The 22545-nt window shown below is 38.9% G+C and overlaps 1 protein-coding gene across 3 annotated transcripts in view; it reads left to right on the forward strand.

The window, feature by feature from the left end:
• Positions 1 to 3141: 3141 nt before the first annotated feature.
• The window catches only part of gria4b (glutamate receptor, ionotropic, AMPA 4b), a 113475-nt gene continuing 94071 nt past the window's right edge, over positions 3142 to 22545 (forward strand). The window contains exons 1-2 of one of the 3 annotated variants that reach the window (XM_034889566.1): positions 3142 to 3590; positions 9208 to 9366. In XM_034889566.1, coding sequence (XP_034745457.1) covers positions 3500 to 3590; positions 9208 to 9366 — 250 coding nt within the window. In that variant the 5' untranslated portion in view covers positions 3142 to 3499. The remainder of the gene's footprint in view (positions 3591 to 9207; positions 9367 to 22545) is intronic. The other 2 variants (XM_034889567.1, XM_034889565.1) reach the window with 2 other exon arrangements.

The following is a 22545-nucleotide window of genomic DNA, read 5'->3' on the forward strand; positions in this document are numbered from 1 at the left end:
CTCGGAGACAAAGAACCTTGTGCTTTTTTCTCCTCATCCTTAAGTGCTATACCAAAGTTAATATTTTCCAAGAGAGATGTACATGTGATGTAAATTCCAAGAACTGCAATTAGGAAGCGAGGCATGTGCCTAACAATCCGTGCAGGTCTATAGCTTTTTACAGATTTGTTGCACAGTTAGAGACCACTTTCTGCTTCAAAGCAACAAAGTTTAAAAGAAAAGCGGCACTTTTTTTGCCTATATTGAATATATGCTGGAGAATTACATTAATAATGCTTTGTGATAAAGTATTGGCAGACGGATGAGTGTGTTTTGACTGGAATCAAATCAGTTTATCAGAGTGTCAAGAGCATTTTCTAAAAGGGTGTAAATAAAATGAATCTTTATTGATCCGTGTGGGGAAACCAGACCTTTGCGGCTGCAAATATAATAGAACATAGAAAAAAATGAATCTGAGTTCATTTGTGACCTTGGTAACTGTATGTTGAATACCATTCAGGGACAAATACTGGCTCAAAGGCCAGAGTAGGATCTGACTTCAGTTTAACTATACACTCTAATTCCTGCGTTTTGGTTGATGAGACTAATGACACCAGAACTAAGGAATCAAAACTAAGATGAAAGACTAAAGTCAGTAACATTTAGTGAAGTCCAGCATTAAAGTTACAAAGCACAATTGTGGGTCCACAGAAACCGACCGTAAGTACCCCTGATCGCAGGTACACAGGCTCCGTCCGTAGTGTACCTCGACTGATCAATTTCCCTTTATAGATACTGTGTATGAGTATCATTTCCTGGACATATACTGTGATCATGCTAAGCTATCTGTGGGTCTTGGACTATTATGCACATGCCCAATATCATTAGGAGAGTGAAGCTTACACAAAATATATTCCTTTATATGGAATTCACAGTGAGCTAACTAACTGAATGTATACAATGCCAAAGGAGAGGAATGTGTTTTCCACCTCTCAGGACTACAACTATGAGCCACACTATATTTTCTTAAGAATCACACATTCTAGACTTACAAATAATTCTGCAATGTCTTACAAAATAATCACAGCTTAACGGACCTTCCTCGGTGATTGGAACTGGCTGGAGGAGGTCAGTTTGTTGCACTTGTTACAAAAATATCGTAAGTGAACAAGTTTGATGTTTGCTTTAGAGTTTCAACCCACAGAGATGCTGGCATGTCCTGCCCTTTGTTAATCAGAGTTAAATTACCTTTTTTGTGATTAAAAGCGTACAAAATAATATGTTTTAGAACAATACCCAGAAGCCTCATAACCTTTTTTTATATTTCAACAACATCTTGTCTGAACATTCTGGTGCCTTCAGGGCTGAAGAACTGGATCCAAAAATCACCTAGAGATTGTGAATTACCTTTTAAAAACTCATAATCATTAGTTTTTAATTTTTTTATTGGCCTTAATTTACTGTAACTAGGCAACACTTACAGAACACATTCTTCTTTCCAATGGTGGCCTGGTAACATGCATCTCTGTGGCAACGTTTCTTTAATTGGATTCAGGATTGGGAGTTTAAGCTTCCACTAATATTATTAGAGATGGCAGCTCGTCTTGTAGAGTCACAGATTGAATTTCAAACCTGTTTTTTTGGATGAAGGAGGGTGGGCTGATCCTCCTTTGAACAGATTTTTTTGGGTGGAATTCCCAGCATGCTCAAATGATGGTTTAGCGATGGTACCCAGCCTTTCTCACATCGACATGAGCAAAATCAACTTCCTGCACTGCTTCCAACGGTGTCTCACACATTATATCTCATTTTCAAGCAGGTCTACCTGAGGCAGTTAGAAACCTCAAAATGAGCAAAACTTGAGCTATCTGCAACTTCACTATCTCCTCCGGTTTGTACTTTAACTACACCCCCCCCCCACCCCCAAGGAGACTCCCCTACACTTCCTTGATGTCTCACAACACAGGTTTTCACTTCTCCTTAGAGGACGATGAAAAAAACCTCCAAATAATTTCAAAGCAATTACATTTCTGAAGTGATGCTAGTGACTGAAATCATGCAATATTTAATCAAAGAGACAAAGTTCAGGTTTACCTCACCATCAGCTTAATGGAATAGTGCAACATTTTGGGAGTCAAGCTAGCCGTTTCCCTCTGCTTTGCCGTCTTTATGCTAAAAAAGGCTAACTCTGTCCTGGCTCTAGCTTCCTACTTTTAGATATCTGACACAGAGGAGTGTCTCTGTCATTCAGCTTACCCTTATTAATATACACGGGGTGTTCAAAAATAAGATGTCAGGCAGTATAACGCAATCTATGTACCTTTTCCCCATTGTTCTCTGTTTGTTCCCTATCATACATCTGGAAGTGACCAAAACTATTTTAATGTAAATACAAATATTGTTTTTGAAGTTTGACTTGAAAGAAAATTTCAACTTGTCCTTTAAGTGCTGCTGGTTGAGGAAGCACTGACTTAGAGAAGAGTTTTCTCGGGACACAGCATCTAGTGGCCATTAGAGGATCTGCAGCCAAAACAAAACTTTTTTTTTATTTTCTTATTTGACACAGTGTATATTTGCTATTTATATTCATGTTCTTGTTGAAACACTGAACATGATGCTGCTGTGGTCTAAGTACAAGTTTAGAGAACTGTGAGTTTTTTGGGTGCAGTTCCCAAGTTTACCAACTAATCACACTGGCCAATACAGCTAGAAATCACGACTGTTCCTTTTTATTTATCTGGGTGGTGGATTCTTAACCCTCTGCTATCATGGTAAAACATTATACATGAGACTAAAAACTCCAGTCTGAAGCCATCTTAATCCTGCAAAAGTTCAGAGAAAACAAACCTTTAGTATGGGTTGTAACATGTTCATTGTGATCCTATTTTAAATAGCGTCTTAAAAAGGCTTAAATGCAAAATGATTTGAGCACGAAGAGGACAGTGATATTTATGTTAGAGTTAAGAACAAGTATCTTCACATGCAAAAAGAGCTATCTGTAATAATGTGTCACACTGTAACTAAACATCTCTTGTCAGTATTCATTCATCGCAGACGTTCACTGTGTAGTATCGCATCAGCAGATCTGGAAGTTTTGCTGTTAGATGAGCTGTGTTTTCCGAGGCTCGGTGCCGCGCTGACTGACTGACTGACTGTCGCCCCTCCTGCCTGCCCCAGTCGGGTAAAAGGCGCATGTGTGTTATAGCTGTGATGTGAGTTGAGCCGCATCCAGACGCACTGGCCGCCGCTGGCTGATGCTCCCCCCCCCCCTCCCCCCCCGCCTCATCTTGGTGGGTTGTGCGCAAAATCTCCAGCGCCGGACGGACGCAGTTTGACGGTACAAACGAGTGGCACTGAGGGGGGATATCCAAGAAAAAGCCATCCAAAGACGACATGGATATTTAACGGGCATTTCATTTTTTTTTGTCTTCATTCGTTTTTACCCTGGGATAGTGCTTTTGCCCCGGGGGTGTTCATTAAACCTGCTCGATGTCTCTCATCAGTTTATAACCGAAACAAAATGAGGATTTCTTCTCGCGACTGGTTTCTGTTGATATTCTCTGGCTTTTGGGGACTGACAATGGGTGCTTTCCCGAGCAGTGTTCAGATCGGTGAGTGTGTGAGCCTTACTGTTAATTCCAACCACAAATGAATCATGTGAATGACTGTGTGGACGTCCTGTCTGCTGCCTCTTCCCTGCCATGTAACAACTCATCACTACTCAAAGTGGAAATTGTTGATTTCCTTCCGCAGTTTTTTTTTTTTTAAATTGGTATTCTCTGAAACACCACATACAGACAGGGTTCTTTCCTCTGTTGGTGCTGTGTACACACACACACACACCTAATGTGCTTTGTATCTGCAGGCTAGAGTGTATCCCAGTGCACTCCGCCACTGCAGCAGATCAGAGCAGCAAAGTGTGTGTGTGTGTGTGTGTGTGTGTGTGTGTATGCCCCATGCCGACTGCCTGTACATTGACTGCTGTTAACACTCTCGCAGACCCCCAATAAACCTCTGCCACGGTCCCATAGACCTTACAGCTTCTCTGTTCCTCTTTTCCCAGCTGGACACTTTTATTTTTAAACATCTCCATGTTTCAATTCACTTTAAAGTCGTGGGATGAATCAAAATGTGGTGCATTCAGTTTGCATTTCGCTAGCAGGCAGATTGACTTTGTTGATTTAAAGGCAGGCGATGTGAAGAAGGGCAAACTGTGACCTCCAGTTGGTGATCATCACAACCCTCCCCAAAAAAATCAATTATCAGAAAAGCAGTCATTCATGCTTTTTGTATCACAAATTTTCACAAATTGAACTGTTTCTTTATCCTGATGATGGTGTCAAAACCTTGTCTCCTGAATTAAATAAAAACCTTTTTGTGGCTTTGCCCTCCTCTGAACCCCTGCTTGTAGCACGTGAGCCGAGGCCCATCAGCACCAGTCAGGCTGATGAAAAATGACAAGCTGTTCAAATGATTCCCCTTGGCCTTTTATATCAGCGTTATACCCAAATCCCGGGCCCTTCAGGAGAGGTCAGAGGTAGGGTCAGAGGTCAGAGGCTGTTACAGAACAGCATTGGTGCCAATGACAAGAAACGTTGATTTAAAACCAGTGTCGTCATAGTTGTCCTCTCAACCCTGTAAACGAACTCTGGGAGTGAGAGAAATGTGCCAGTGTTTCCTCTCCCACCAGACTTCAATTGACACTTTGTATAATTTGAACTGCCATCACAGAGCTTCATCACTTCTCAGAGAGGGCAAACCTATCTCCCTTCAACACTCGTCAGCTTCAGAAAATTGTCACTGAAAAATCAACACTTATTAGCAGTGTGGAATTTGCTGTGTACACATGCCTGCAGAACAGAAACAAGGGCACAAATACAGTCATAGCAAACATGCTTCACAACTGCCACAGATCAACTCTGACACCAATGCTACTCATAAAGACAGATCCTGAGAATTTATTATATATCCACCCTTATTATTTATTCATTTGCTGTAGTTTCTGTCTTACATAGAGGACAGGGGAGACATCCTCAACAGGAAGTCCATCAATCAATAGCATCCAGAAAAACATACTCTTAGAATAATCATAACAATGACCAAGAGTCTTAATGTTTGCAAAGCACACTGTTTGATATCACCCTCAAAGTAAATTTCATGCAACATCTAAAGGTATTTCAGAAGTCTGTAAGGATTAACAGGATCCTGAAGCTCTCGTCAGAAGATCCCAACATCATCTGAGTAAACCGTCCATCTCTCTGTGTGTGTGTGTGTGTGTGTGTGTGTGTGTGTGTGGATTTAAACTCTGGTATTGTTAGATTCTTCTTCTCTAACTGATATAATTTACATAACCACACTTGCAGACTCCAGTTTCACCCGGTATTAAGTGGTGATCGGTATGTCGTATCTGGATAAGGAAAAACACATGTTAATGCAGATCTAAATCCATGCAGAATACATTGCAAGACCATACATGGATGTGATCTCCATTGAGAATACTCCTTACCCAGATGTAACCTCCTAGCCTGGTTGACACCAGACCCTTTTAAGTCGTGAAAGTGGGTCTGACGAAGGTTCATTCACAGCTCCTTTCCGACGGGGCGTCACCAACGGACGCCGCTCAAATGCCTCTAGGCGCAATTGGATAGTCCTTCAACCAATCAGACCAACGATCCAGGTGACGTAGCAGCAACAGCGGCATCAACAGGTTGCTGTGCTTCAGTGGCCGTCATGTTGAATGTAAACAAAAAGCTGAGCGCCTTTGCTGCGCTATCGTCATTGTGTAAAGCCCGCCTCAATGGTCGTGATTGATGCCTCGAGTTTTTGGGAAATGTTGGGAAAACTGGAAATGGGCTGGAATGGGCTCTTGCCCAGATGGACTTGCAGAGCAAATTTCAAATATTCTGAGAGTTCATCAGGGTTTTCCCAGGCTAGTAAAGGAAAGCTTCTCCTGTTACTATCTTAAGATACTGGTTTGTTGACATTGCGTCAAAAAATTTAGAAAATACGTACGATGGACATTTTTATGTTGTCTTGACAATGTAATTGTCATATCTTCCAGCCGTAGTCGTTCAAACTGCAGGACTTTTCACATGTTTACACTTAAATGTACAGTTACCCTTCCACTATACTGAGGAACAGGGTTGTCAAAATGTGCTGTGGAAGGACGGATGCGCCCTTGCAACCAGGTAGCCACCCGTTTTTTGTTGGCTTTAGGGTTATGTGTTATATTGCCTGTTGGTCGGGCATGATCTTGAAAGCGCTCTAATTGTGTTTTTATTTGAATGGAGATTTTTTTAAACAGTGCTTGTGTGGACATGATTTTATTTTAAGAACAAACAAGGGAAAATTCCAGTTTTCTAAAATACCTGTGTGTGTGTGTGTGTGTATGTGTGTGAAATAGGCCTGAGACAGATCTTGTTTTTTGGCAAGTTGGCCAACTCTGCCCGCCTAACTTGCATATGTCGATCTGATCATAATGTGAGCTGAGGTGTTGAGATTACTTATTATAGCAGGTGTAAATTCAAAGGCCTGTGATAGGATGTCATCATCCATATACCAGATGGAAATAGTCTCAAAATCAAACAGGCTCTTTGGAGCCACAAGAGTGTTGTTGTTAGCAAACCATATGGCATTTATAGACTTCAAAGTCTTGGGCCCCTGCAGTGTGTACTTCTGTACTGAATCTTATTTAGTGTAACCTCTAGCAGAAGGGAAAGTTGTAGCTAAATAGGTGGGATTTAGGTTAAAGCTAGATTTTTCTTCTCTTTTAGTCAGCATCAAGAAACTTCCAAATTTGAAATATATAAAGGGCATTCTTACTGATCGGTTGCCAAGATGATTTTTTTTTATCCAGAATTAACACCTCCTGTGAGCATTTGTGAGAGTCAATGGTACATGAAACCATCCCAGTGGAAATTATAGCTGCTCCAGTGCTTTTTCTAACTATGACTCTATTGCAGAAAGATGGAAAGGATTTACATGAGTGGGCATCATAAAGTAGTAAAATATTCTAAATCTTACCTTTTTTAAAGAGGTCAGCCATATAAAGAACATGCTGGCATTTTGCTTTAAATGACATTTATACTGTCTCATTCCAAGAAATATAGCCTTAAGTTAGATTTTTAACTTTCTTCAGACCTAAAACACCACTGACATTTGCGCAACCATGAACAGCACAATCAAGATCTACATAGGCTGAAGAAGGCTGTAATGTAAAAAAAGAATAAAGAAACCAAGAGCTGATGCCAAACTGATCTGGACACTTGAGCTGCTCATGCATAAAAAACGGAATGGAAATCTGTGTTGATCCAGAAAGGTATTCATGGAATATTATATCACTTATTATTTTTGCATTTATATGAAATCAAGGTGATTAACATGCTAATCCCACTGTATCCTACATTGTTGCAAAGCGCATGGTTGCTTAAAGAGTTGTGAGTTGCTATACTGTAGGATTAACACTGTGTTGTCAGCAATGGTGATATACCAGACCAATATCAGACTTTTATTATATTTCATATATAATGTCCAGTCAGCTGTGCCACCTTTAATATGATAGATCTTCCTCTCCTACCACAGCTATTAAAACACCAATACACATAATACAATAAAACCCCAATAGACATTTGGTAAAAGCTTTTAAAACCTTATGTTGAAGTTGTCCTCACAAGAAAAATGGCAGACGTTTGTTCAAATGCCTGAATATGACTAATATTCAAGGACCCATGTCATGGTGCTCTTTGGATGCTTTTATATAGACCTTAGTGGTCTACTATTACCATATGTGAAGTCTATTTCCCAAAATTCAGCCTTGGTGCAGAATTACAGCCACTAGAGCCAGTCCCACAATGAGCTTTCCTCAGTATGTTCCATTTCTGAGTCTGTAGCTTTGAGAGTAAGAGTGTAGGGGGGTTGGCCTTGACCAACTGCCACTTTGTTCATTTGAAAGCCATGATATCGCTCTCTCATGGGTGGGCCAAATTCTCTGGGCAGGCAAAGCAGAGAAAGGGGAGGTAAAAAAGGGAGAGGGGAGATTCTAGATTGGCCCATCTGAGCTTTCATTTTCTCAAAGGCCGAGCAGGATACCCAGGTCTCGGTTTACACTATCACCATTTCTAGCCCCTGGGGGACCATAGGCAGGCTGGGGGAACACATACTAATGTTAAAGAACCTCATAAAGTGAAATTTTTAATGCCATGGGACCTTAGTGGCTTTAGGTAGGATTTGAACATTGACAATTTCTCAGTCTCCCCCACCCCTTTCTACTGAAGCCCAAATGATTAGACCCCCTGCCCCTGGTAGCTGGATTTTCTATTTTTTTTATTTACCTGCTTAATGTAGTTCAACTCAAACATCAGGGTTTGAGCAACTATGACAGAAAGTTAGTTTTATAAGTCTTACCTACCGCATCTTTAACCTTACAAGGACCTTGGTTTCCTGTAACCTTGCTCATAATCCTTCCCCAACTTTAACAAGGTAGTTATATTAACCATAGAGGTTTTGTGTGTTGTTCCACCACTTTGGTCCAGATGGAAAAAATCTAAATAACTATTTGATGGATTGCCATTAAATTTGCTACAGTTATCCATTCACCGCACGTGATAATGACGCCCATGAACGTTTCCTCGAGTTCCAACAGCAGGTCAAAGTTTTCACCTATCCATTATAATTTCTTGACGTCTAATGGGTTGATTGGCACAACATTTGGTAAAGACATTCATCATCCCCAGAGGATGTATCCGAATGACTTAACCTGATTGTTACTCCAGTGCCCCCAGCAGGTTGACCTTCTTTGTTCAATATGGAACTATGACAAACTTGGAAAAGTCCAATTCTACTTCTCTGAACCGGACCGTTTGATGAGGCTCCAGGTGGCCCTCAGCAGTGGAGGAATAGTATAATTTCACTGTGATCTTTAGTTTGGGATCCTTCCTCACAAAACATGTATTCAAATTACATTGTTTTATTCTCTGAAACTGAAATCTTCTAGTGTACAGTAATGCTAACTCAACAACACTTCTTTGCCCACCCTATTTCCTATTCAGTGAAAATCTTTTTTGTATGGAATTTTCTGCCTTTATTTCACTTGATTCATGTTTTTGTACTAATCAGAAATAGTTGAACTATCTGTCTTAAGATTAAACATACTGGTGAGATAGAGTGCATTATTTTCTGGTGTGCTTCTTCGCTTCCTCGTCAGACTTGTGTTTCTCCCTGTCTGTTTAGGAGGCCTGTTTATCAGAAACACTGATCAGGAGTACACTGCCTTTCGTTTGGCAATCTTCCTGCACAACACCAGCCCAAACGCCTCGGAGGCCCCGTTCAACCTGGTGCCTCATGTGGACAACATTGAGACGGCCAACAGCTTCGCTGTCACCAACGCCTGTAAGTCTGTCACATTGTTTCCTGTTGTGTATGTGCATTAGTGTGTTTTGATTGCAATAGAACAGGAAAATGAGTCTTCCTGTGTGTGAGGTAACCGGGGTCTGAGCCGATCTGATGTATGGACAATATTGGCTTTTTAGGAATAATTCATTTCCAGTACAATCAGGGTCTTGATTTCACTGTCATTCCAATTGGTAATAACAACATTGTAATGAAATCAAAGAAATGGTTCAAAATTATTTTGTAGTAAGAAGCTGGAGGCATGTAACGTCCTCTGAAACCACAAACACATTAATTATTCAACTTTGGATGTGTTATTAGGTATATAGTTGAACTTTGAACAGAGCCCGACTTGTTGTTTTCCAATGCTTCTAGCCTTTATGCTAAGCTAGGCTATTCACATGTAGACTCCAGCTATGCGCTTTATGCACAGACATAAGATAGATATTTTCATTTCTTTTCTAAAAAGAGAGCATTCATTAAAAATTTGTGAAATATTTCTTGAATTTCTGTAATCTGGGATCAGACAGCATAGCTAAAAATAAGAAACACAAGTAGTCAGTGGAGGTTTTGGTAACAGCCAGTGTGCATGCGTGTGATGTGACAGTACAGCTGCGCCTGTGAGTGTCTGTTGGCTCACATCTGATTTAAGCAAAGCTGCACACACTGAAAGGGACAGCAGCTGTAAGCACACACACACACACACACACACACACACACACACACACACACACACACACACACACACACACACAATCAACAATCTCACATACTGCCATGGTTATATCTCCAAACACTAGTAGGCAGTGATTTGTTTTAGTAATGATCCCGTGTGTATGTGAATGTGTATGTGTGTGTGTGTGGGGGGTGGGGGTTCGAGAAAGGCCATAAAACACTGCAGCCTGATGTCTTCTACTATCTGTTGTGTGATCTGGTGTTAGAAAAATCAATGGCTAAATTAAGCAGAGAATGAAGTGCTGTTATGTGTGTTTGGTAATTGAGAGTGTGTTTGTTTGTTTGTTTGTTTGTGTGTGTGTGTTTGTGTGTGTGTGTACACTACAGGGTTATCCATAGTTACATTTTGGTAAATTAGCACCATTAAAAGGATGCAGATTTAGCAGTTCCTGTTTTTCTATGATTTCTTAACGGATTTATGGACTCTCGGACAAACGCTAGAGATAAGGATATCCTCCGAAGGTGCAAGTTGCACTAAATCCAAAAAATATTTTATGAACCTGTCCGTTTAAACTCATTTAGACATTTTCCTCTGCACCATTGCAGTAAACGAAAAGTCTAGTTTTCTTCTGCAACATTATTATATAAGCTTTTCTCTGGTGAGATCATTGGAAACCTTGAAACCATGCTGATGTACAGTAAACATTCAGTTCAATAGTTGTTAAAAACAATGTATCTGTAAGGTTTTGCCTAGTAATGACCTCTAAGATAAAATTACAGTACATAAATCTCACTATTGATCTCACTGTGGAAATGAGCCAGAAGCGGATAGAATAATGCAGGGAAAAATTAGAAAAGTGGGTTATGAGCGCAAAAATAGAATATATGATGAGCAATTAAAACATTTGCAGGTTGATATCCAGTTCATATGCACACATAAATATGCAGTTGCAGTATATATAAACAGTGTACTGAAAGAGCATGAATATTAATGTGAACTTAGTTTAAAAAAGACTGAATATACAGTGTGTGTTTAAATTTAAAGGAAACCTATACATAAACGTAATGATCTAGATCCAAACTTATACTCAGTGCTTGAGTATCTTTCATGGGCTACTTAAACTATTTGAAATACTATGCACAAATGTAGCTTCTCTCTCATAATAAGAGACCAGGGTTGCAGTATCTGAGACCTCTTTTTTCAATAATCCTTTTGTATTTCCCCTGTAATTTACTTGCAAGTTTACACCATCGTCGAAACAGGCATTTTGTGTCCAGCCCGTCAATACAGACACTGAAATGAGGCAGTGAGACAGATAACCGGCTGTTAAAGGAGCTCTCAATGGCCGGGGCAATGAGATGAGAGCAGCAGGTGTCCTATAATAGAGGAGTGTGTGGATGGGTATAGTTCCGTATAGGGACCGTATAGTTCCAGAAACAGAAGAAACTATGGGATTTTTCACCTCTAGTCTAATGGCTGCACAGTCACAGGAAGCAAGTCTGCAGTGCATTGATTGGCCAAGCCAAAAGCAGAATTACATGAGCCAATCAATGGCCCTGATAGCTCAGGGCCAGCGGGGAATTCGGCATCGCTTGCTTCACTCCCCATTTTACATTTCCCACTGCTTTTTATTCTTTTTGCTTTTCGTCTCCTGTTTCGCTCCAACAACAGGGGCCCTGAGATAATGGTTATGAATAGGCATTGTTACTATGTGATGTTTAAGGGCATAGCATGTGTTTGAAAAGGGGAGATGAGTGACGGAGCTAATTTGCGAGGAGAGATTAGGCCATTTAGGGGCTCGGCAGCATGCTGCTTTCAGGAAGGCTGATGGGGACAATTGGTGGGAGGACGGGGACAAATGTTGTATGTTCCCCATTGTCATTGATGCTCATTCTGTAGACCCAGACACTGATCAATTCTGTTTAATTTTTCTGATTAACTGTGTGGTCTTTATGATATGAAGTTACTAATAACCTTTTATTTAGTTGGTTATCTCACAACTTTAACAAGGTTCTACTGTTGATTGTTCACCCAGCAAAAAAATATATAAGTAGCAAGTTAATTGTGACACCTTGGTATAATTATCATTAACAAGTGAGACCGTGGTCAAGTCATTTGTCACAGTGGTGGAATTTAATGTCTCCCACAGGCTGAGAATTAATTCGTGGTACTCAACACTATGTGGTAAAATTGGGCTTCTGCCAACAAAGGAAATATTCCAAGATATGTAAATAACTAGATCCTTTAATATTAGACATTAATCTGTTAGAACACTATACTTCGCTCAGTTTCCCCCCAAAAAAGTTCTTTGTATTGAAATAAACTAAACTGAGAGCAACTCTGTAATTCAGGCATCGTTCAAATGCAAGACTACTCAGGTGTATGTCCAAATGTAACACAAATTATATCTGAATTTTGAGAACATCACCAAAAAAACAGGTCAATTTGCTTTCCCTTTTAATACTATTATGTACACATTGTTTTGAAGTTAAAATAATCAAGATAAACAGCTGCCGGTGCTAATTTTCCAATCAGGTGCTATTAAAACATTGCAGAAGAAGGGGACACAATTATGTAATTAAAACAGTGTCAAACGTCATGATTTATTCGCCAAGTCTGTCTCCATTGCACATTGTTTGTTTTTATTGGGACACTGACAAAGCGCTACACAGCCTTCGTTTCAAAAATAAGTACAGTAGATGGATAAACACATAGTTTGCCAGAGTGTCTTTTTTTCATAGAAGCATACGGTCCCCCCATGTCGTGTTGACACTAAATACAGTGATGTTAAAGGATATGGCTGATTACATTATAAATTGTTCTTACTGTTTTTTTATGATTGTTGAACATCAATGAGTCACACCATCGTTGCACTGGGATCCTTAATGACCATGAACACCAAATGTGTATTAATCCACTGCTGTAAATAGTCCCCAACAAATGCACATCATACTCCTGTTTGAGTAAAAAAATTGCAATGACCTGCTGCTTTAAAAAATATACTTGCATTTTTAGAAATTTTGTATCCGTTTTTTCAGCAAACGGACTTGGACAGAATAGGAAACAGAATATCTGTTGGTTTTGGTATTTTCATGGGATTGGTTGGCAATAAGAAAAATACACAATATCATCAGCCATATCCGTTAGAGCAAGACTTGAAAAGGCAATAAAATTCAGCTGTACACCAGAGGCGTATTTTGTGATGACAGATTTAATGACATACATATCGCATAGTTAATAATGCATGTGTTTATTTACTACCTGTGTCTTAATTTAAATGTACTTCTGGTGAGAAGAAGAGTCTAATTGGTCTCTATCCATCCATTTGGTTTCATTTCATTACATTTAGTTGTCTGCACACAATATCTCTGACACAATTATCAAATTTTGTGACAATGGAAAAAAGCTGCATCTTATGTCATCAGCTATTTGGCATTTTGAAAGAGGCCATCAGGTCAAAAGAGTGGCACATTTGTTACTGACTGGCCTGGAGGAAGATCAGCTGTGGGGAGTGAAATGTTTTTTGTTGCCTTATGTCCTTATGTCACCTACAAATGCTGCATGATGCATCACTTAGATCAGTATTTTACAGAAACGGAAATTATTTCCAGAATGCTCAAAATGAGGCATGCAAAGACACTGGGTGCAGATTTCAGTCTGCCTGTGCATTTTTTCCTATTAAACAGAAAGTCCTTTGTTTCTCACTGTACATGTAAGTAAAATCCCAAAACAGCAGCCTGTCTGGTTATGAAACACTTAGGGAGCGTGTTGATCATTTCATGGATCTCTGCTTTGCTGTCAAGGTGCCATTGCTGGTAACATGCTGAACTTCCGGACAGTCAGAGTCGGAGTGACTGTTAGAGTCTGTGAGTCCTTGAACTTCTGAATTTGTTTGGATGTGAGGACATGTCCCCTAGGAGTTCAGACTGAAAGTCAGTGAGAACATCCAGGTGTTTCTGACAGGGACTTGTGTACAAGTAGCGAGTTCTCAACATCACCACTGAAATATCTTTGAAAACCAATGAGAAAATTGATGCGCTCTTTCCAAGGTACTTGTGTTATATTTAGGAACTTGGGATATCCCATCTATTTTTAAATGCAACTGACACACGTGAGGAAATTACCTCTCTGAAGAGATACCACCTCAACAATACTTTGCAGGATCATTTTCTTAGGTCAGATTCTCCACATTGAAGTGAAACAAAAGTGAGGAGCATATATGAGAAAGAAATAATTGAAAGGTGAAGTTTTCTTCTTTCTTGGTGACAGGTTGAGACTGCAGTGAAATCCTTTGATTTTACTTAAGGAGACAGTCAGAGAGGGACAGACTCAGGCATTTTCTTCCATTGTTTAACATCTAATAAAGAACACTGAGCTGAACTTCAACATCCAGTATTGGATGTGTATTAACTAATAAAGTTAACATCACTGTTCAGCACACTTTAAATAACATACAGAAACATTAAGGAGACATATTTGTGTTTGAGTTGCAGTACCAATATTATGAAGTTTTAAAGGAATACAAAATATATAAGCTTTGCATTTGGTGGGTTGTATGAACTTAGCTTTCTTGTGCAATGAGGCATTATTAGCGAAATTTCAGGTGTGCTCACTTCAAATAAAGGATTTAAGATAATCTGGCTAAATTGTTGACTAGTTTACAACCTGTCTGATTGTTCATGTCCGTTGTCCCGTTGGACCTATTATTAGCAATGTTGCTGCAGGCCGAGCTTTTGGTAATTACAAAAATTCAATTTAACTCAAAACACTGTATGTGTCCCTGGGTGGTAATTCATAGTCACGTAGAGTGGCCAGAGCGCTTATGTTTTCAGGTTGTCAGTCTACCCGTCCTATTCTTGTGAACGTGATATCTCAAAACCCCCTTTAAAAGAATTTCTTCAAATTTGCCCACTTTGACTCAATAGTGAACTAATTAGATTTTTGGATGTTAAAGTTTAAGGTCCTTGTGTCATGTATTTTTGGCCATAACTCGTGAATTAACATGCTAATTAATTATGACAAGATTTCACACATTGTATAAATCTTCTGTGCTTCTGGGTTAAAAATATATGGAAAGTATCCATGCAAAAAATACACTCAGTACCTTTCATTAAATTCCTTCACTACATATATTGTATGATTCTGGACTGGCATGGATGTAAACTGCAACTTGACTGGATGGTGCAGGCATACAACTACAAGGTGGTAATTCTATCTTGAATAAATTAACTTCTAATGAGCGGGTAAAGGATGTAAGAGAGCTGTATGTCATCAATGCAATGGTGTGGGTGAAAGTGAGTAGTACATCTCCCTGCCTTCATTATGAACTCCATATTATACGTTGATTGAATGGAATTAGATTTGGACATTTTAACATGTAGAAATGGAAATAACAAACCTAATCTATATGTTTTGGAGCAGCTGCAGAGGACTCAGTGGTGTGTGCTACCTTTTCATCTGCAGTTGATTCACACAGCGGGACCTTGTTGTGAACCACGCACCCAGACAAAGGTTTTAAAGATGTGTGGATGTGGAAGGGGTTAATTTGACCTCCTACATGCAGCCCCCCCGCTCTCACCTTCATTGAAACACTGACATCTTAATCTGCATTGAATCATTTATATTCAGCATGGCACTCTGACTTACTCCAGATCCAGATAGTGAGCAGCCGGTGCTCCTATATGCACTAATGCATAGGGGAACTTACATTTTCTTCGCTGATTACACGTGAACACATGCCTTCCTTCTCTGTCTTCAAGTATGAAAACGCTCTCCCATTTGTATTTTATGCATGCCTGTGTGTGTCTGCAGGCAAATAAGATGACTGTTTAGTATGTTAGCTCTATTCAAGTCTATTATTTCTCCCTCCGTTGGCTCCATTCAGAGGGGCTCTTCTGCTCTGGAGTGCTGCCCTTTAAATGGCTGCCTGTGTCCCTCATTTGTTTGAGGATCCTTCTGATGCACGGTGAAAAAATAAGCATGGCTTTTGGCAATTTGTGTGTGCATGCATGCGTGTGTGTGTCTAATGGCTGGTGTTAAAAGAAGGAAAGGATTGAGAAAAAGAGGGGGGGCAGGGCTGCTAATGAGAGATTAATGTAGCAAACTAGAGAGGAAGAGGGCGGATAGAGGAGTGAAGAGATGTGGGGAGGTACAAGGAAGAGGAGGTGATAGAGGGTTAAAAGGGATTAGTTAGCCTGGTAAAAGGTCAAATGTAAGCATTATAATGTAAGAAACCCTGTTCATGCGGACCAGAATCTGAGCTATTTTAATGGCTTTTTGAAAAGTAAAATGACTTTTCAACATTCAGCTGTATTAGCACTCATCGACTGTCCCTGAATGTGCAACGGTGAAACATTAGTCATACGTTGCTAAATTTAGTCAACATATTTTGATGAAAAGTGCCTTTTGTGTCACAGTTTGTGTGGTGGACAAAATACAAGGACCTCCAACAAAAGAGTTGACTTAGCAGTCAAGAGAAACAGCACAGTCTGTTTCCCTTTGCACAACAGTCTGCAACCTTGCTAGTCTGCTCTAATACAGTGAATAGCGTAATTTCACATATGATTTAAACACTTGACGCAGCATTTTTTTCCAATGATAATCTAATAACCTCAGACAGACATACAGATTGAATCTTAAATATGTAAAACCGAACATGCATTAAGTATGGCAGTTAAACTGTACTAATTATGCACATCTTCATTTGATGTACTGTATATGGCATTGCAATCACATAAAGCCCTTATTAGGGTTTTATTCTAATAAAAAATCTAATAACCTCAGACAGACTTATAGATTGAATCTATTATGTTAAAAAAAGCTGATGTAGTTACAAAAAACATCCAACTGCCAGTGTTGAATTAAAAGGTCAAGTGTAAATCTACCTGTTCTTTAATTAAAATAATGTTAATTATTATAAGCAAAATGTACTTAAAGTATCAAAAGTAGAAGTACTCATGCAGAATGTGTTTCATACTATTAAGTGGGGAAAATGTAAGTATTGTTTTGCTGTTGCAGTTTGTACAGGGAGAACTACTTGTTTTTTTACTTCTTGTATTTTATGAAGTGATTGCACATGGTCAGTGTAAAATTAGAAGTGAAATAAAAGGTACATTTTTTCAGTGGTTGACTGGTAGTTGATGAGGGAGGTATACCACTACAGTAGTTCTGTAGATCTAGGTTACCGAGAAGGAAGATGGTATTCTCTCATATATATTCCAATGGGGTTTTGTCTGATAACTGGGTATACTGTAAACCACAAGAAAAAGAGGTTGGTACACTCTGTACCTGCCTATACCCTCCATCACTGCTTTATGTCCCTCTGAATTATTATGGGGTAGAGATGTAAAGTAGCAGTTCCTCAAATTTCTATTTAAGTACAGTTCTTGAGTAAAATGTACTTGCGTACATTCCAACACAACCAACACAACTGTGCTCAGTGATTGCACCTTAATAATAAGAGTCTGAAACAGCATTCAAACCATAATGATAAAACACAAAGCTAACTTGTAGGGAGGCAGAATGTGTTTGTCCTTCTATTAAAAAATGAATGGCTTTAATTGCTTTTAATTAACTTCCCCTGACAATATCTGAAAATATCGGTCTTGTTGTCAGATATCTGTAAAAGAAGCTCAAAATTAACATTATCCTTCTCTACATTAACTAGAAGATGAATATTTTTTTACGCTGAATATTTAAATATTGAGGGATTTTATAATGCAGTCTGTTGACTGATGTAAAACCTGAGTGCCAGATATTATTGTATACAGAAAGGCTATAATGGCTTTTAATCTTCAATGACACACCCCAGAAAGTAACACATGGTCATTTCAAAAATTCCTCATCTATATTTTGAATAACTCATAAGGATTTCTCTGCTATTGCCCATTGATACACAGCTGATGTGTGTCAGCAGGCCATGCTTGACAGTGAAAAGGTAAAAAAATGCAATCCAGAGAACGACATGCAGTACGTTTTTTATGAGTTATTCCCTCCATCATTAAAGGTAATCGGTGAACATGCAGAAGCCATTGCGGGTGTGAAGCTGCCTCATCAACATCTTACTGAATTAGAAATCTATTTTTGGATATGAAGATGTTTGGATTGATTTTATCCAAACTAGGACAGGAAGTCATGCCAGTAGCTTTGTGTTAATCATTTATATTTTTCTATTCCAAGTGCATCATTTGCCATAAACAAAGCCAGTGTGGCCTTAAATCCCTTTGTTGTCACACTGTTCAGTGGTAAACTAGAATTCCATCCTCAAATGTTTGTTTTGTTCATTTCACAGGTCATCATTCTGTTAATAAACACAATTTCATCATATATAGGCAATGTGGAATGGGGAACCCCAAATAAGCTACTAAAAGCTTTTCGGATGGGGGCCGATAACAATAAACATACAACAGATAATATACAAACCAATAACTAAATTTACCATAGACCCAAAAACAGAGAAAAAAGAAGAAAAAAATAAAATCCAGTCACAATCAACTCAACATAGACAAAATACTACAAACTACATAATAATAATAATCTCCTATCATATGTTAAGGGAATTTTTCCTTAAAACTTTTGTTGAAGATGGAGACAGAATGCGACAACTTTAAGTTTCAAGCTCGTTCCAAATCTGCGATCCTCTACAAATCACTCTCAGGCTCGTACACTTTAACCGTTTTTTTTGCCAGTGAGGTTTTTCCTTTGTGTCATAAGTGTTCAGGGGACGATTGCTGCTGCAGTGTTTAACAAACCCCAAAGTACAGAGTTGGATGGACCAACATATTGAAGATTTTGCTATTCTAACAGTATGAGTGGGACCCAAATGTCCATAAGCACTCTTGAACTTTTGAAGAAGCGTGTGTTGTGTTTGTTGTGGGATGGACATCCCAATTAGATTATGAGATACTTTGTGTGCACGGTTGGCATTTGATTCTGAAATGGTTAATCCTTTAGGGAGTTTGAATTTGCCTAGTTAAATTAATGACCTTCTGTCTCTACGTGTTTTATAACTGTTGTGTACAAGAGGAAATTTTGGGCCTGATTTAACACTACAGTACAAGAAACGCTATGAGGTCAAGATAGTCATTAAGAATTATCCTCTAACAATCATATCCACAGCAAATCTAATAGAAATTCAGCTTGTCATTTTTAAAGGTAGGATGCCATGCATTCAAGTGTTGGCTATGGGGAACATTTGGCATGAAAGCCGCACACTACAGACAGAGGGATCTCTAAAATCTTTAGGCATTAAAAACCAAATTTCAACGCAATTTGGTTAATTAATCAAAAAGAACTCATAATTGGCCACACCAGAAGGCTGCATGTGAACATAAACTCAGTGTTTACTGTTGATGTAATACATAATAATGCTTGATGTCTTATATATTTTTAATAGATGTGATATATGGAGTGTTTCAGAATTTTTGTTATGTAGGTTTTATTCAACCTTGAGCCCTGAAAATGAAAAAGGCAGCATTAAAGATGCAAAATATACACATAATATGGGTGAAAAGCCTCAACGCAGACTTTCACAGTCCATGTCGACCTTTCAAACAACCGTATCAGTCAACTGCTAATACCAACATTGTTCATGCAACATTAACGCTAATGAAAGCCTAACGGATTGAAGTGAATTGCTTCGCGAGACAGAGACGCCCGGAATATTTTAAGAGACTGACACAGACAGAAAGGGGAGTGGGAGGGAATTAGCAGTAGGTCTGCCCTCACATCCCAGTAAATAAGTCATGTGAATTCACAGATGGGTTTTTAACAGGAACTCACTCTGGCCAGGAATTTTTCTCACAAACTGGAGGATGCTGTTACAGCTCACACACTCATGAGCAGCTACCATCATTTTGAAATGACAGGAAGGAGCTGAAACACTGCCCCCTCAGATTTCAAGAGATTCCTTTGGTATGTAAATCAAGTAGAAAGGATAACGCTGAGGAGATCACGTTAAATCGCAAAGATCATCATCATAAAAGGACTAAAAACAGAATGAAATCAAGGTAACATGGTAAACAATATACCAGCTAAACATCAGCCTGTTAGCATAGTCACTGAGGCTGTTAGGATGCTGACTCCACTTCTATCAAGCATGTTTTACGCAGCTGTGTTCAGCATAGAAAACTCTTATACACACTAGTACACAAACTACCCAGACAGGTAGACAATGACTAGTAACTAATGAATATTGGACTTATATTCATCAGGAAAATGCTGCATGTGTTGCTTACACATTCTATAATGAAAACTTTATAAGCACACAATATGTTGTGTATTTAGCTTGTTCCATTTAAAAAGGAAACAAATCAAATGATGCAACTTTTAAGCCACCAACGGAAGGGAAAGTTAATATGCTATTATCAGGCAGGATATTTTCACAGAAAAGTTATCTTTAATATTACATGTCATTTAGCAGATGCTTTTATCAAAAGTGACTTACAATTGCTATATATCAGAGGTGGCACGCCTCTGGAGCAACTAGGGATTAAGTGTCTTGCTCAGGGACACATTGGTTGATGTATTGCAGCAGGAATTGAACCCAGATCTTCCACACCAAAGCCATGTGTCATATTCGCTGTGCCATCACCACCTGATGATAATATAAAGAGGTTATTATTTTCAGCTAGTGCGGTGCCCGTTTAAAAGTGTCTGTTCCAAATGGGCCGATTGCGTGTCCTCCGGTATTGCTGCTTGCAGCTTTCTCAAGACGGTGCACTTCCTTGGGTCCGGAGCAATACACCTGCCATGACATTGTTGCTTTCCCTAGCAATGCTAGACTATATTTATCATTTGCTTTATCAACAGCTAGCTATTTGGGACCAGGTTATTTCCAGGAATTAAAGCATTCATTCCAAAAGGACATATTGCTGCAGCTTGAAATGTTTTAGTTTGCTACAACGTAACATCTCCGTTCTATCTTTCTTTGTCTGTGCTGTAGCAACCGACGGAGAGCAAGCTGAACCATGCATGCTGTTCAGCGGTGTAACAGCTATTACAGGTCCCCTCTTAATACACTATACAGTGTGTACATTACACTACTAAACTATATAGTATGTCCCATGGATGTCAAGAGCTCACACTCAACATGGCACTTTCTTGGCTCCTTAGCAATAAACCTGCTAAGTGAGATGGTCAATAAGATGACGGTTGTGTAGAAAATTTAAAGACAGGCAGACAGACAGAAACTACTTCCATTTTAATTAGCTAGAGAGTGACCAATATGCCCAAACATGAAACTTTTCTTTTTCTTCACTGTGTTTACTTTCTATGTTATCTTATATACAAAAGTTAATCAAAGCTAAATAATGAGATATTATGGAAATTAATGGTGATGAACTGTGATGACCCTGTGCTCCTCTGTTTGCCATGCAGACACATGATTAACATATTGGACAGTTTAACGAGGAGGTGTGGCCAAACAATTAGCGATCTGGTTTAATGGTTATTAGATTTCTAGTGTTAATGGACGAGGCGCATTGATAGAGAAACCCTTCGAGGACTTTGTACTTTAGCCGCTTTGTTCATTAGTGAGGGGTCACATGTGCAAACTCCACTGGAAGGAGGGATTGAGTCATGACCTTGCTTTCCCTTGCCCCCAGCTATGACATCTTGATTTTTAACCCCTCATCCTTGGGAAAACAACAAAGATGAAGGGGAGCCAACTATTTCTTTGTAAAATGTTTAAAAGTAAAAAATCTAAAAACGTGGTTTATAGATACCAAGGTATGACCTGGTGATCACAAGCAGAACTTGTTAGCCTCTTAAGGAAGCTAACTTTTTTTTAGGCATGCTTAAACACTGACATCAAATTTAGGATCTTAATTATGCATTCTAAGTCTGAGAAAAATGTAAAACTACATTAAATACCAAACTTGCTCCTAGTGTTTGTGCGGGTTTCATTTTTGGTTTCCTGTGTTAGATCACTGTCTTTTCTCTCTAAAGCTTTTATTAGCTTTGACAAACAACTGCAGAAAGTCATCACGGTTCCTCAGTTATTTCCAGCATTGAATCATTTCACAGAAATGTTAGCACCTACATTGCCAGCTGCCACACATTCTCACCACAGGTTGTAACTCAGCGTTTACACATTCACTGTGTAATCAGCCAGTGTTTGTACAGTTACTCTGAAAAGTAGATGACAGTATCATTCTTCATTTCAGTATCTACCTAATTAAAAAAGGACAAAAATGTAATGTAATCATAATTCACTTTGTCATTTTATTGTGATGCAGCTCTAGTTATCAACAAAAAGGCCAAACAAATATTAACATTTCATATCTCTGTTTTAACAATAAATCAAACATGCCAGAGGCTATGGTAACAATATTTTTTAACACCCTGATTGGATGACTAAGATAATAGTGTTATTTCAGTTTCAATTCAATTTTATTTATTGTATCAAATCATAGAAAGAATTATCTCAAGACACTTTACAGATGGAGTAGGTCTAGACCACAATCTACATTTACAAAGACCCAACAATTCAAGTAATTACCCCA

The sequence above is a fragment of the Etheostoma cragini genome, chromosome 13 (genome assembly GCF_013103735.1).
Source record: "Etheostoma cragini isolate CJK2018 chromosome 13, CSU_Ecrag_1.0, whole genome shotgun sequence".
Taxonomy (NCBI): Eukaryota; Metazoa; Chordata; class Actinopteri; order Perciformes; family Percidae; genus Etheostoma; species Etheostoma cragini.